Genomic DNA, 13659 nt, shown 5'->3' on the forward strand with positions numbered 1-13659 from the left:
TTTTGAAATTGGGACATGGGCTAAAACCGACAATGCCCACAATGTGACCCACAACAGCAGCTGGGTCTTACTAAAATACTTATGGTGGATCCTCCAGCAGTAACTTCTGCATTCACTTTCTGACATTTGTGGACTGTAGCAGCTGAAGGGCTGACGCTGTTCACACACCTGTGTTGTCTCCCTTGGTGATGCTTTATTCTACTGGAAAGGTGGCAGATCATTGATTTATGTAACTTATTAGGTCCATCCTGTTAATGGTTGTTGCATATTAATGGTTGTTGCAACCTCTTTTTTTTTAATTATCTTTTTGGGCTTTTTGTGCCTTTATGATAGATCAGTGGAGACTGACAGGAAAGGGGGTAGAGAGAGGGGAATGACATGCAGGAAAGAGTCGGACCGATCGGGAGTCGAACTGGTGACTGCCTGCTAACAGCGTCTTGCGCTCAACATGGTACGCGCCCTAACCACTCGAATGCCGGGCCGCCCCCAATTCATTTCAATTTTATTCAATTTTTATTTGTATAGCAGCAAATCATAATATACATTATCTCAAGGCACTTTACAGGGTAAGACCTTACTTTGTTATAGAGAAAAACTGTTCTCACAAAGAGCAGCGCTTGGTGACAGGGGGGAGGAAAAACTCCCTCTAACAGGAAGAAGCCTCCAACAGAACCGGGCTCAGGGTGGGGGGGTCTGCCTCGACCGGGACCCGATCATGGATGTCTCCATGGCAACTTGCTGTGTTATCGCGATGACACCCTGCGAACTGAGGCTCTGTTTGTGAACTAGACGAAGCGACTCTCCAGGCCTATGCACACACACACATTCACGGCACTCCTCACATGTACATATGCAACTCACCCCAACCCCCAACCCTATCCCACGCCTTCGCCGCTTCCATTGTGTTGTAAAATGTGTTTATATATGCTTATGTTGCCGAGGTTTTTTTTCCCCCGAATCCCACACTGTACCCCCCCCCACTAGGAGTTTAGGGGGGGGGCTGCCTTGGTGTTTTGGTGCGCTCATTGCATCAATCACCAGGAAAGATTCCTTGTACGTGAAAACATACTTGGCAATAAAACTGATTCTGATTCTGAGAGAGGAGAAAAGAGAGAGAGAGAGACCAGGAACAGCTGTGTAGGTAATGGTGTTATCAATAATAATGACAGGTAACAGTGGTTAATAGTAAAGATGAGTAGTGGTGGATCTGGATCCTGCTGCTCCAGAGGCAGAGAGACCTGCAGAATGAGGACAGAGAGAGGGAGAGAGAGGAGAAGCACAAACTATGGGAGAGAAAAAATACAAAGTTAATGGCATAAAGTAGTCGAGCGAGAGAGAGAGAGAGAGAGAGAGAGAGAGAGAGAGAGAGAGAGAGAGAGAGAGCCCAGTGCATCATGGGAATCCCTCAGCAGTCTAGCTCTATAGCAGCATAACCAAGGGATGCTTCAGGGCATGGCACTGAGACAGGGCAATTACTTTTATAAATGATTAATTCTTTAAGTCATTTCTAAACAAAATACCAACACTGACCCGAACCACCTTTTTTTCTTTTCCCAATTTTCTATGATAGTAAATATCTTTGGGTTTTTGACTCAGTGAACCAGAGGTTCAGGAAATGATGATGGACCTTTTTCTGACATTTGATACTGTAATCCATGGTTAACGACTGACACTGAACAATCAATCATAAATAAAGAAGATAAATGTTAATGAAAATAATTATTGGTTGCAGCCTTGGAGAGTTCTCCTATGACGGTATAATACAACTGTACACAAGGTTTACTGTCAGTTGATGACTTGGAAAAAAAAGTTTTGATAAAACAACTTTACAACAACTGAGCTCAGCAAAATGGATAGTCAGGTCATGATCCACTGCCTTTGTCTGATGGCAGTGGGAACAAAGGATTTCCTGAACCACTCAGTCCCTCAGTGCAGAGAGATGAGATGTGGCTGCTGCTGTAGCTGCTTCTCTGGCCTGCAAGGATGTTATGGAGAGGGTGGTTGGTATTGTCCAAGATGGCTGCATCTTGCAGTGCATGCATCTCTCCAAACAGTCCTGAGAGAGTCCAGACTCCTGCCAAACACAGACCCAGCCTCTTCAACCAGCTTGTCCATGTGAGGTCTTAAAACTACATTTTGACACAAATTTCTAACAAATTTGTGATTAATCTAGTTATACAGTATATATATGGAGTAAACCTGAGGCTTCTGGGTCCCTGGGTAGTAACCCACTTTGCCTAGTTGGTTAAACCAGTCCTGCCCCCGCCCTTTTTAAAAATGTACCACAGTAATGTTCACACAGAGTACGTTTTAACTGATCTGCTTTTTTTCTTTGATTAAAGTGCATTTTTAAACAGTTTGCCTTATACTTGAGTGACATATTGTAGTTCTCTTTCCATCCCTGCTGTGATGTATGTGATAAAATGAAAACTCTGCAGAGGCTGAATTCAAGTTTTTTTTTTTTTTTTTTTTTTACCATGATGAAACAAGGATGGATTGTGATAAAAATCTGCAAACATTAGTATTAGACAGGGCCAAGCATCGTTCTCCAGGTGATAGACTGAGCCCGGGGTCATTTCCTCTCTATGCTTTCTTCTGAGGCATGGAGGCGACCAGCAGCCAGTACAGGGAGTAGCAGGTTCCTGTGGAGATCACACACACACACACACACACACAAATAAATAAATAACAAAGATACAAGAGGAAATAATAATTCTTTTCATTTATTTATTTTCAATTGACATTTTGGTATCTTTTTCATAGTTGGACAATGCACACTTAAGGCCCATGAGGATCTGGTTTAAGGTCAGGATGTGATTAAAACCAAATGCATTCATGTGATGTAGTTTTGTCCAACAATGTCTGAAGGTAAAACAAGTTCAAATCCTGCACCAGTCACTGTGTTGAAGGCATGTTTGTTAGATTATCTCCATACAGAGCTTTCAGTCCCACACTACCATTGTGCCAAAAAAAAAAAACCAAACACTCAGCCGCAGCAGGCAGCAGTTGTCAGAGAGTTCAACACGTTGTACAACAGATAGGCTAATCTGTTCTGTTACCTGCGATAGTTAGAGTCATGGTCGCCCGGTAGAGCAGAACATCACGGGTTCCTCCCTTGAGGTGAACTGGCAGTCCATTGTCCTCCTGTAACCACAGACACCATGTGGTTAAAACTGTGTATGCTAATGTGTTAGCAGGGAAGCTAACGTGCACTACACCACTTCTGAGCAGGGGGATTCCCTGTGTACCTCATCAGTTATGTATCGTTGCACATTTTGCAGAGTGAGGCTGAAGTCAATCATCTCACAGTCTCTGTGTGATCAGTGCTAACACTTGTCCTGACTGTCCTGACCTTTTGTTTGAAGTCATCAAAACTTTTTGTTTTTTGGAGCATGTCTCCACTGTTGTGTGTATCTAGCACATGATGTTCAGGATGGTTGCAACAAGATATTGTAGCTGTCCCCAACCTAAGCAGCCAGATCACAACAGACCACACAACAGTGTTTTCCAACATTTTTAGATCAAAATAGACAAAGTATGCAGCTAATTTTGTCCCATAGCACAACCGATGCAACTCATTCCTCATTCTGAAGAATAAGAGGATACAAACAAGTTATTTTGGGAATCATTTTGTTAGCCTCTCATGTAGTTATATTTGCATATTCTGTTTGTCATAAGCAATAAAATAGATAAATTGTGCCTATTTTTGACTCAAGAACAGCCTATGGTCTATTACTATTCTTTGTTGAATTTTAAAGAAATAATAAATAAATAAATACTATATTATTGTAAAATAATGCCTATTTTCAGAATACTGAGCTTAATGAGACCAAAATAAATATTAATGATTGAAATTTAATGTATTTTCAGTGTGTTGCAACCATCCCTCATCTGTGTTGCAACTGTCCCCAGGAATCAATCTGAATTCTTCCATTCAAATAAATATTATGAATGATCTATCATGCATAATCATCCTTAAACGGTTTGTGTAATTAGCAAACAGGTATAAGTTTAATGGGTAAAAGTTTGGTTGGTCTAAAACAAACAACCTTTGAGTAACTGAGAGAAATGCAAATAGTGTTTCCCACGCTCTTGATTGTCTTTTAAATGTAGATAAAGTGGAACAACAGGATTATGGCGAACAGCAATGTAACAGCTGGACATTAAAGAGCAAATGAGCAAGAAATTATTCCAGTACACAGGCACAGGAATGATGTGGTGTTGAGAATTTAACCGATGATCCAGCTGTGTTGTTCTGTTATAAACTGGTTCCTGTCACTGCTATCTCCAGTAATGGTATGTGATACATTTATCATGTTTTCTGTGGGATTGCATTTTAATGATTCTGCTTAATCTGTTTCAGGGTTTTTGTTCTGGCCTCCTCCCTCTCAACATGTTGCTTGACGTGGAGGTGGAGAAATCATTACCGAGCTCCACAAAAAGCTGAGAGAGCCCAGAGTTGGATATTTCAGTGGTGATATGAGCAAAACAGAATTAACCTGTATGATTCATGTGTTCACCCTTCTGACTCCCACACACGGTAAAAATCCTGGGATTACAGAGGGTGTCTTATTTTTCAATACACAAAAGGAGGTGTTCAAGGTAAAACAGGAAGTTAAGTTGTTTTAAAAGAGCACTTTAACATCCCATTTGACCTTAAACACACCCCTTCACAAACAAGAAGACTTCTTGTAATTAGAATAAATACAATTAAATACAACAAACAAATTTGTGATCGGTCATATTACCTAAAACAAATTGGCCATACCCAGATAAGAAAATCAGTAAAACTAACATTAAAAAAAAAAAAGAAAGAGTATAAATCTGCCTTTTTGTGCTGCAGTGTTGGTAATGCTGGTCCATAGCTGTAGATATCTCAGCGATGCTAAACTTATTCTAATTGAAATCTGTTGGATATCCATGTTCCCACACAATGAGTCCTGGTGATTTTGTGACCTGACATTTCTTCCTCTCTTATCCTCTGCTGTGTTACCTGGAAGAGTTTCTGAGCCTCGGGGACTCTGTTCCTCAGCTGTCTGGCGGAGCTGCTGAATGCACGGCCGGCCAGAAGACGGACTTTCTGGAAAAAACAAAGAAACACAAACTAGCCTTATTTTGTAGTGAAATGAGAACAGGGGAGTACCACCCAGAATTCTTAAGAAATCCCTATGTCAACGGTTTCATTTCCATGTAAATCGGGGCACAGAGGTTTTCATCTGTTCCCATTCCTGTGGTGGAAACAACATAAAACAAACAGACATAGTGAATAAAGGCTGCCATGCATGAAAATCACAGTTTCCAGTGAAAACATCAGAGCTCTGAAACATCTGATAATTTGTTGTAAATTGGATATTCTCAGTATTAGAAGTAAATGTTCACCTCTTTATTTTAGGAGGTGCTATATCTGATAAAGTAAATAAAATTATAGATAGATAGATAGATAGATAGATTCATTCTGAATCTGTGATGGTACAATAATTCAACAATGGACAAACAGTCCTGATGACTTGTAGGTTATGATACTATGGGACGTGGAAGGGGAAGGGAAACTGACGAAAGTTTTTCTGGGTTTGGCTTCATTATTTTCACATTAAATAACTGCATCATTGTTATGTTCCACAGCTATAAACACCGTCCAGTCTCTTATGCAACCCCAACTGGACAGCTCTAAATAGAGAGTGTAAATAATTTGTAGTAATTTAAAGTGGCCTCCAAACACCCTTTCGGTCAACTCAGAGCAATAACTCAGCATTTTCCCACATATGTGAACTCAGACCCCTCTGAATCAAACCAGTCTAAGACCACCTTGTGAGGTGGTCCTAAGAGGCCAAATTACAATGGTAAAAGTCAAACATGGAGCACTTTGTGTTCACAAAGCACAGGTTAAGCGTACTTGAAGCAAACTGAACTGAGACCACCTCAGTGGTCTGAGTTCATTTGGACTGTTCACATAATCGCTCTGAGTTTGAGGATACAAGGCAGTATTCACTGTGTTCATCATCTTACACCAGGAACGCTCTCCCTGTGTTGTGTTTTGTGGCGGCTGTCTCCACATGTAGCTGCTGAAATGGTTTCATATTCAGATTCAGCCTAGAAATAGACAACTACAGTGAAAGGTGTCAGTTTTATGTAATGTTGCTGCTATGACGTCAGTACAACATCAACAGGTCTGTCTATTTATGCTGGGAGCTGCTCCTCACACGCACAGAGAGTAAATAAAGATGGATGTAGCCTCCGTGACGTCACCAACCGGTTTCTGAAGGGTGGTTGTGAAGCTCAGAGTGAGCTGCTCCTTTGTCGCCATCTTGGCAGTGCCTGACTCCACCTCTAACTCATGGCTAATCCAAAAGTTGACTCACTGTTGGAGCCAGACTCTACTGGTCATTAGAGGAACTGCAGTTTTTGACTGTTCAGGGTTGGTTTCATGCCTTAGCGGTTGCTGCAGGGGTCATGTGTGAAAAATGGGTGAGACACCAGCAGCTGCGAGGCGGGAGACACCCGTCTCACGCAGGCAGTTTGTCCACTCTAACCTGTTACCATGGTTGATGAAATGAAAACCACAATGTTCCGAAGCCGCCACACACACACACACACACACACACACACCACACAGCCAGTGTGTGTTAGCATGGTGATGTTTGCAAATCAGCACTCAGCACAAGCTGATGGGAATGTCAGTATCCTGCAGGTATGTGGTCATAAAGTTTGGACAAATTAAAATGTGATAGTGACCCATGGACTAAGAAGCAACCTGAGCCCCGCTGTGGTGGGATGTGAGGGGAGGTTGGGATGCTGTTAGACAGACTTTAGACTCTGACTGTTCCTTTTCACTGAAACTTGCAAAATGGGCTGTAAACTAATATTTCCAGGCCTGTAACATTGCATTATGCATATGCATGTGATGGATATGATTTAATCCAGCTCAGACTGAAGCACTGGAAAAAAAACATTTGGTGCCTGGACCATGGTTTTCATGATTCTATGACAGCGTATCTCAATGGTTTTATATGATATCCTCTTGTGGTGATTTAAGAATGATTAATGGTGATGATAAAGGCTTCCCATGGCCACTCACAGCATTTGAATAAATATTGAAAAAGTCAACAGTAGTTTGAGGAATTAGAAAAGACATATTTACTTTATAAACACCACAGTCTTTATGTGTTACCAAAGTGTTTTGTTGCAAAGCCCTGACCACACACTGGACTCATGGTGTGGTATTAAAATCCTCAACATCTCTCACTGGAACAAGATGTTACCACTGATATTACCATCTTCAGTCAAAATGTACTTGGTCTAACATGTCAGTGATATGTAAACATACATTTTAGAGGACAGAGTTGCTTCTTTTGTCACATGATGAAAAAATACTGAAAAAATTATGAAAATTATGACCATGACAGTACATAATCATTGTAATAATGATATTTTAGTTGAATTCCACTTCCCTCAGCTTCTGGTCTCTGTCTCAGCAAAACATAGTTTGTCAGGTAGTGCCTTTACATCCACACCAGTGCCCCTGTTACTGCTCCTGTCTTGGTTTTAATTACAGTTGAGATATGAAGATGATCATCATCTGTGCAGGAGTGTCTTTGACTCCTCCACATCTAAGACTGTCTGTCATTTCATTAAGATCAGTCTCAGCAATTTTACAGTTGATAGCTCTGCTTTAAGAAAACAGAACCTGCCTCCCAGCTTTCCTCAGATTTATACTATTTTGTACTGAATATATTTGAGAAAGAACATCAGCGTGAATCAGTTGCTGCCTCAAATTGAAAATACTAAATGTTTTCAGTGAACTGCAAAGTTTTAGAGGTGCGTTCATTGAAACTCAAACAAGCAGCTCTGACCAAAAGTCAAACCTCATTATATACCCATTATCCACCACTACAATCCAGTCAGCTCATTTTACTGGAGCTGTACACCATTTGTTTGGATCTGATTTCACTTGATAACAAATTGCTACAGATACTTAGCACAACAGAACAAGATAATTTAGACTGAGACTCCAGTGCCAGCACCAGGGCTGAGAGCTTGGGATAATGTGTGGACAATCTTCCAGCGCTGCAAATATTGCTTGAATGCAGCATTGTCCTGGTGTTTGACTGAGACTGTCCCCCCTGTAACAAACAAGCCCACAGGTCGTCTGTCAGCAGGTTATTATGACCCATAGTTAGGTTTTGTTGCTAGGCGACATCTAGTGGTCGTAGTAATGATGACAGGAGCAAAGGGAAAAGTGCGGTGACGTAGTTTATAGAGCGACAAAGTCCACGTCAGGAGGAGGTTGTGGTGGATGGATGAATATGACACAGGAGAGCGGTGTTCGATTCCCATGTGAAAGTAGCAGTTTATGTTGTTTCTATTATCCCTGACCTTTTCTTGTTATTATTGTTACCATGACAACAAGGATTGTCTAATGTTAAGGAAGTACTTATTTTAACTCAAATCATCATCTTTTCCTAAACCTCACCAAGCCATGATGGTTATTGGCAATAAAAGTAGGTACTCTGGTCTCAGTACAGTCCGTGTGTTTATTATTGTAACCATGACAACCAACATACAGTATGCATGCTGCTGCCACTGGTAACAGATGTCTGCTGGTTGTCCAGGCTGGGGGACTGGTTGTTTTGATGTTTCAGATGTGCTGTTTACATGGGGTCCATGTCTCCCATTGTTGCCACCAATACAGACCTCATATACAGTTTGCATTCTGTGTCAGCTGTTCAGAGTGGTGTGGTTAATCAGTGTGGCTGACTTTTAAAAGAAGATTCACAACCACAACACACCGAGAGTGAGGACAATGACTGAGGTTTGACGTGTGACGTCTGACAGATTTGAGGATGTGAAAGTTACCGCAGGCTGAACTGCTTTGACAGCTTCTCACTTCACACTCTGAGGTTTTGTACAAACAAACCTCCAGGTGGAGAATCATGTTCCTGCTTCTCTGTAAGAGGGATATTTTATTTTGGCGTCTAACAGCCACCACTTCCTCCTCTCAGTGACATTTCAACAGTCAGCTGCGGTCTGTCTCTTTAAGAACGCTGCATGTCTTTTAAACCATTTACCAAGGTCACATTGGGTAGCACAGCCTCTGAACCTGACACTCCAACCAATCAGGAGGCAGAGAGGGGAACTACCCCCTCACTGAGTGTCAGGGGGATAAACTGTGCCTGCTGTGATTTCCACTGCAGAGTCTAGTGGTGTAAGTCGCTGGTGTGAAGTGGATCTGTCAGTGATTCGCTACATAATGTATATAACTGAGGCCAAACATAAACCACACTCAGCAGCCTGAACGTGTTACTCACCAAACTGCATTAAGCATCAACTCTGTACCGTTTACCTACTTGAAAACCACACTCAGGATGCAAAATCTGGCCTCCAGTGTCGTATAATATAGAATAAAATATGTCACACATAGGTAACAAAAATTGTTACCTATGAACATTATCAAAGTAGCAGCTTGGGTTTCCTCAAAAAGTAACTGGCAACACAAATTAGTCACATGTGAAGAGATTTTTTGTGGAGAAGCTGAATTTTTTTTTTTGTGAAACTGATTTGAATTCTGTGGAAAAAAGCCTGCAGGAGTTTGAAACATAAACTTAACATGAGATGATATTTTACTAGAAGAAACATGATCCTGAGGTTTTCTGTCTGTTTACCTACTGAGTTTAATATCAACCAATTACAGCTCCCATGAGTCTGCAGGATGAAGGTGGAGGTCATTCTGAACGGCCACGCTAAGGTGGAGTGAAAAGTCGGTTGTCATAGAGACAAGGGAGATGTGATATCAATTAAGTATTGAAATATCAGAGCGCATTAAAAGACTGGAAGAAGTTCATTGTGTTGCATTGTGTCAGCAAAATATAGTTAAAGCTGGAGTGTGTGACTTTTACTTATAGATGAACATATGTTACATCAAAGGCTTTGCCAAATGAATTCTCACAATGCTGATGAAGCCAATCAGAGCCAGGTAAATCTCTCTGTAATTTACAGTATACCAGAAATGAAATCTGGTGTCTGTGGTGACATTCCCGTGCGCTGGTAGCTAAGTGTTTTACATCAGCTACATCTGGTTTGAAGAGAACTACAGTAGGAACAGAGACAGAGCAGACCACAGCAACTGGTAGTACAGTGGAGCCTATGGGGGAAAAAGCTAGGAAGCGTTCAGGAAAAGTACTTGATGCTCCCATAGACTGTGTATTAAAATGGACGTAGACTCTGGGTGTGAAAGGTCAAGGCAATGCTGAAGAACCCTAATGCTGCATCTATCTAATGACCGTCAGGGGGCGACTCCACTGGTTGTACAAAGAATCTGATTGTATTGAAGTCTATGTGAAAATGTCTCTACTTATGCTCCATTTAGAGGAAAATAGACAAACTAAATCTGACAATCAGGATAGAGGACAGAGCAGGTCAGATCTGACCCTCACTCCTTCTCAGCTCCACCTTCTCCTCCAAATATGGTTTCTTCTGGTTTCAAACAAACCAAGATGGCGAAGGACAAATTACAAACTGGAGGCTTCAAAATGACAAACCAGTTTGTGTGACATCACAGTGGGTTGACACTTGGATGCTCCAGATATAAAAGAAGGATTACAGTCTAAAACAGAAAGCGATTGACATTGAGGACAAACACAGATCACCACACGCCACAGCGCCACTTCTTCCTGTTTGAAACAAATACTTTCACTGTCAGACAAAGGCTCTGCACTGCAGGTTTACATGATCAGAAGTTACAGTACACAGAGAGTGGTTTCATATTATTGGATGAAATAACATGTAAGAATTATATCATGTTGGGTACTTCATGTAAATGACTTATGTCATCATATATTTTGGATGTCGAATATTAATCTGCAGAAAAATGTGGTGGAGCAGAAGAAAAAAGCATCATAAAGAACAGTCTGAGCACTGAGTTACTGTGCTGAGAATGTTAACATGTTAGTGTGTGTGTGTGTCAGTCATTGTGTACATGCTGAACTGCATTGTCTGCCTAACACAGGGCCACAGGTGTTTATGGCTGAGAGAGAAGGAGAGGACAGACAGAGAGCGCGTGACCCCGCAGCAGGTCATGTGAGGTGATCGTGCTCTCAGTAAATATAGATCATATGTGTGTGACACCATAAACACCAGACTCAGGTCCAGCAAGCGCAAACACAAGAGCAAAACACAGACTCCGGCAGTCAAAGTGAAAGACTTACACCTCGGTCATGCACAGAACAAAGGTCAAGCCTGATCACCTTAGCTCACTTTCCTCTGACGCAAATATACCAACTGTTCAATCCTGTCACTGCCTGATCCGACCTTTTTCTCCTGAGATGGCTCAGGAAGCTTCAGAGAAACAAACAGAGAGAGAGTGGAGAAGAAGACCTGAGGAAAAAGACAGAAAAATAACAGCTGTAGTTACCAGTAGGTGATTCATGTCTTTAGCGGTGTGTGTCGAGCTGTGCTGCCTTGCTTCACCCTCACAAGGACATGCCCACACACATGGTATCAGTGTTTCTGAATCTGTGCCAAACTACGATATAATGCAAGGGCCAAACTGTCTGTGCTTGACAACACACAGGAAACAGTTGGTCATGACTGATGCAACTGTAAAACTGTGGCTGTTAAATCTTCTTTTTCTTTTACATTTAATTTCATACACATTTCATTTTCATGTGTCTCTGCTGTGTTTTGGGGGTGCACTGGAGAAGAGCAGCACTGTTTAAAGTAGTGCTGTGTGCATCTGAGCAGTCACAATCACAGTCATTTTAAAGTTCCCCTCCAATCAAAAATGTGTTTTGCTTATTGTCACTTCACTTGTATGTGTAGAGTTAGTTTTCTACGGCGTCCTCCGAGAGAAAGGTTTAACATTAAGGGAAACACGCTTCAAATCCAGAACCAATCTGTGCAGCAGCTTATTACGACCAAGTGGCAATGAAGCCAGCACTGAACTGCAGTTCCTCTAATGACCACTAGAGTCTGGCTCCAGCAGTGAGTCAGTCCCCATAGACTCCCATGTTCAAATGTCCAACTTTACAACAACATGTTTACAGCCTGGTACAAAAACTGTTCTGGTCTCTGGAGCTAATTTCCTCCTTCATGACAACTGCACAGGCCAAATTTTATAAAACTCACCTGTTGACATTTCATTAAGACTTAAAGTTCTGTATACAGTGCATCCCGAAAGTATTCACAGTGCTTCACTTTTTCCACATTTTGTTATGTTACAGCCTTATTCCAAAATGGATTAAATGGATTTTTACCTCAAAATTCTACACATAATACCCCATAATGACAAAGTGAAAAAAGTTTGCTTGAAACTTCTGCAAATTTATTAAAAAATAAAAAACAAAAAAAAAATCACATGTACATAAGTATTCACAGCCTTTGCCATGACACTCAAAACTGAGCTCAGGTGCATCCTGTTTCCACTGATCATCCTTCAGATGTTTCTACCACTTGATTGGAGTCCACCTGTGGTAAATTCAGTTGATTGGACTCGATTTGGAAAGGCACACATCTGTCTATATAAGGTCCCATAGTTGACAGTGAATGTCAGAGCACAAACCAAGCCACGAAGTCCAAGGAACTGTCTGTAGACCTCCAAGACAGGATGGTATCGAGGCACAGATCTGGGGAAGGGTACAGAAAAATTCCTGCAGCACTGAAGGTCCCAATGAGCACAGTGGCCTCCATCATCCATAAATGGAAGTAGTTTGGAACCACCAGGACTCTTCCTAGAGCTGGAAGCCCGGGCAATCTGAGCGATCAGGGCAGAAGGGCCTTAGTCAGGGAGGTGACCAAGAACCCGATGGTCACTGACAGTGCTCCAGCGTTGCTCTGTGGAGAGAAGAGAACCTTCCAGAAGGACAACCATTTCTGCAGCACTCCACCAATCAGGCCTGTATGGTAGAGTGGCCAGACGGAAGCCACTCCTCAGTAAAAGGCACATGACAGCCCACCTGGAGTTTGCCAAAAGGCACCTGAAGGACTCTCAGACCATGAGAAACAAAATTCTGTGGTCTGATGAAACAAAGCTTGAAATCTTTGGCCTGAATGCCAAGCATCATGTCTGGAGGAAACCAGGCACCGCTCATCACCTGGCCAGTACCATCCCTACAGTGAAGCATGGTGGTGGCAGCATCATGCTGTGGGGATGTTTTTCAGCAGCAGGAACTGGGAGACTAGTCAGGGTCCAGGGAAAGATGAATGCAGCAATGTACAGAGACATCCTTGATGATAACCTGCTCCAGAGTGCTCTGGACCTCGGACTGGGGTGAAGGTTCATCTTCCAACAGGACAACGACCCTAAGCACACAGCCAAGATAACAAAGGAGTGGCTTCGGGACAACTCTGTGAATTGAGTGGCCCAGCCAGAGACCAGACTTGAACCCAATTGAACATTTCTGGAGAGATCTGAAAATGGCTGTGCACCGACGCTCCCCATCAAACCTGATGGAGCTTGAGAGGTTCTGCAAAGAAGAATGGGAGAAACTGCCCAAAAATAGGTGTGCCAAGCTTGTAGCATCATACTCAAAAAGACTTGAGGCTGTAATTGCTGCCAAAGGTGCTTCAACAAAGTATTGAGCAAAAGCTGTGAATACTTATATACGTTATATTTTAGTTTTTTATTTTTTAATAAATTTGCAGAAGTTTCAAGCAAATTTTTTTCAC

General features: G+C 41.9%; 1 protein-coding gene across 1 annotated transcript; it reads right to left on the bottom strand.

Moving 5' to 3' along the window:
• Nucleotides 1-2436: 2436 nt before the first annotated feature.
• cox7a1 (cytochrome c oxidase subunit 7A1) lies at nucleotides 2437-11525 on the bottom strand. Its single transcript, XM_071496625.1, has 4 exons — nucleotides 11408-11525; nucleotides 4994-5080; nucleotides 3060-3144; nucleotides 2437-2642 (listed from the first exon to the last, which is right to left on the bottom strand). Exons 1-4 carry the CDS (start codon nucleotides 11420-11422, stop codon nucleotides 2584-2586), a joined length of 246 nt encoding a protein of 81 aa, XP_071352726.1. The 5' UTR covers nucleotides 11423-11525; the 3' UTR covers nucleotides 2437-2583.
• Nucleotides 11526-13659: the final 2134 nt, after the last annotated feature.

Source organism: Trachinotus anak, unplaced genomic scaffold (assembly GCF_046630095.1).
Source record: "Trachinotus anak isolate AG129_WGS33_773 ecotype Australia unplaced genomic scaffold, CSIRO_AGI_Tana_v1 ptg000014l, whole genome shotgun sequence".
NCBI lineage: Eukaryota > Metazoa > Chordata > Actinopteri > Carangiformes > Carangidae > Trachinotus > Trachinotus anak.

Bases quoted from the DNA above. Each gene is read 5' to 3' on its own strand.
- cox7a1 (XM_071496625.1), bottom strand. The intron at 3,145-4,993 runs GTAACACAGCAG...CTGTGGTTACAG, and splicing joins AGGCTCAGAAACTCTTCCAG to GAGGACAATGGACTGCCAGT. The intron at 2,643-3,059 runs GTAACAGAACAG...TGATCTCCACAG, and splicing joins CATGACTCTAACTATCGCAG to GAACCTGCTACTCCCTGTAC.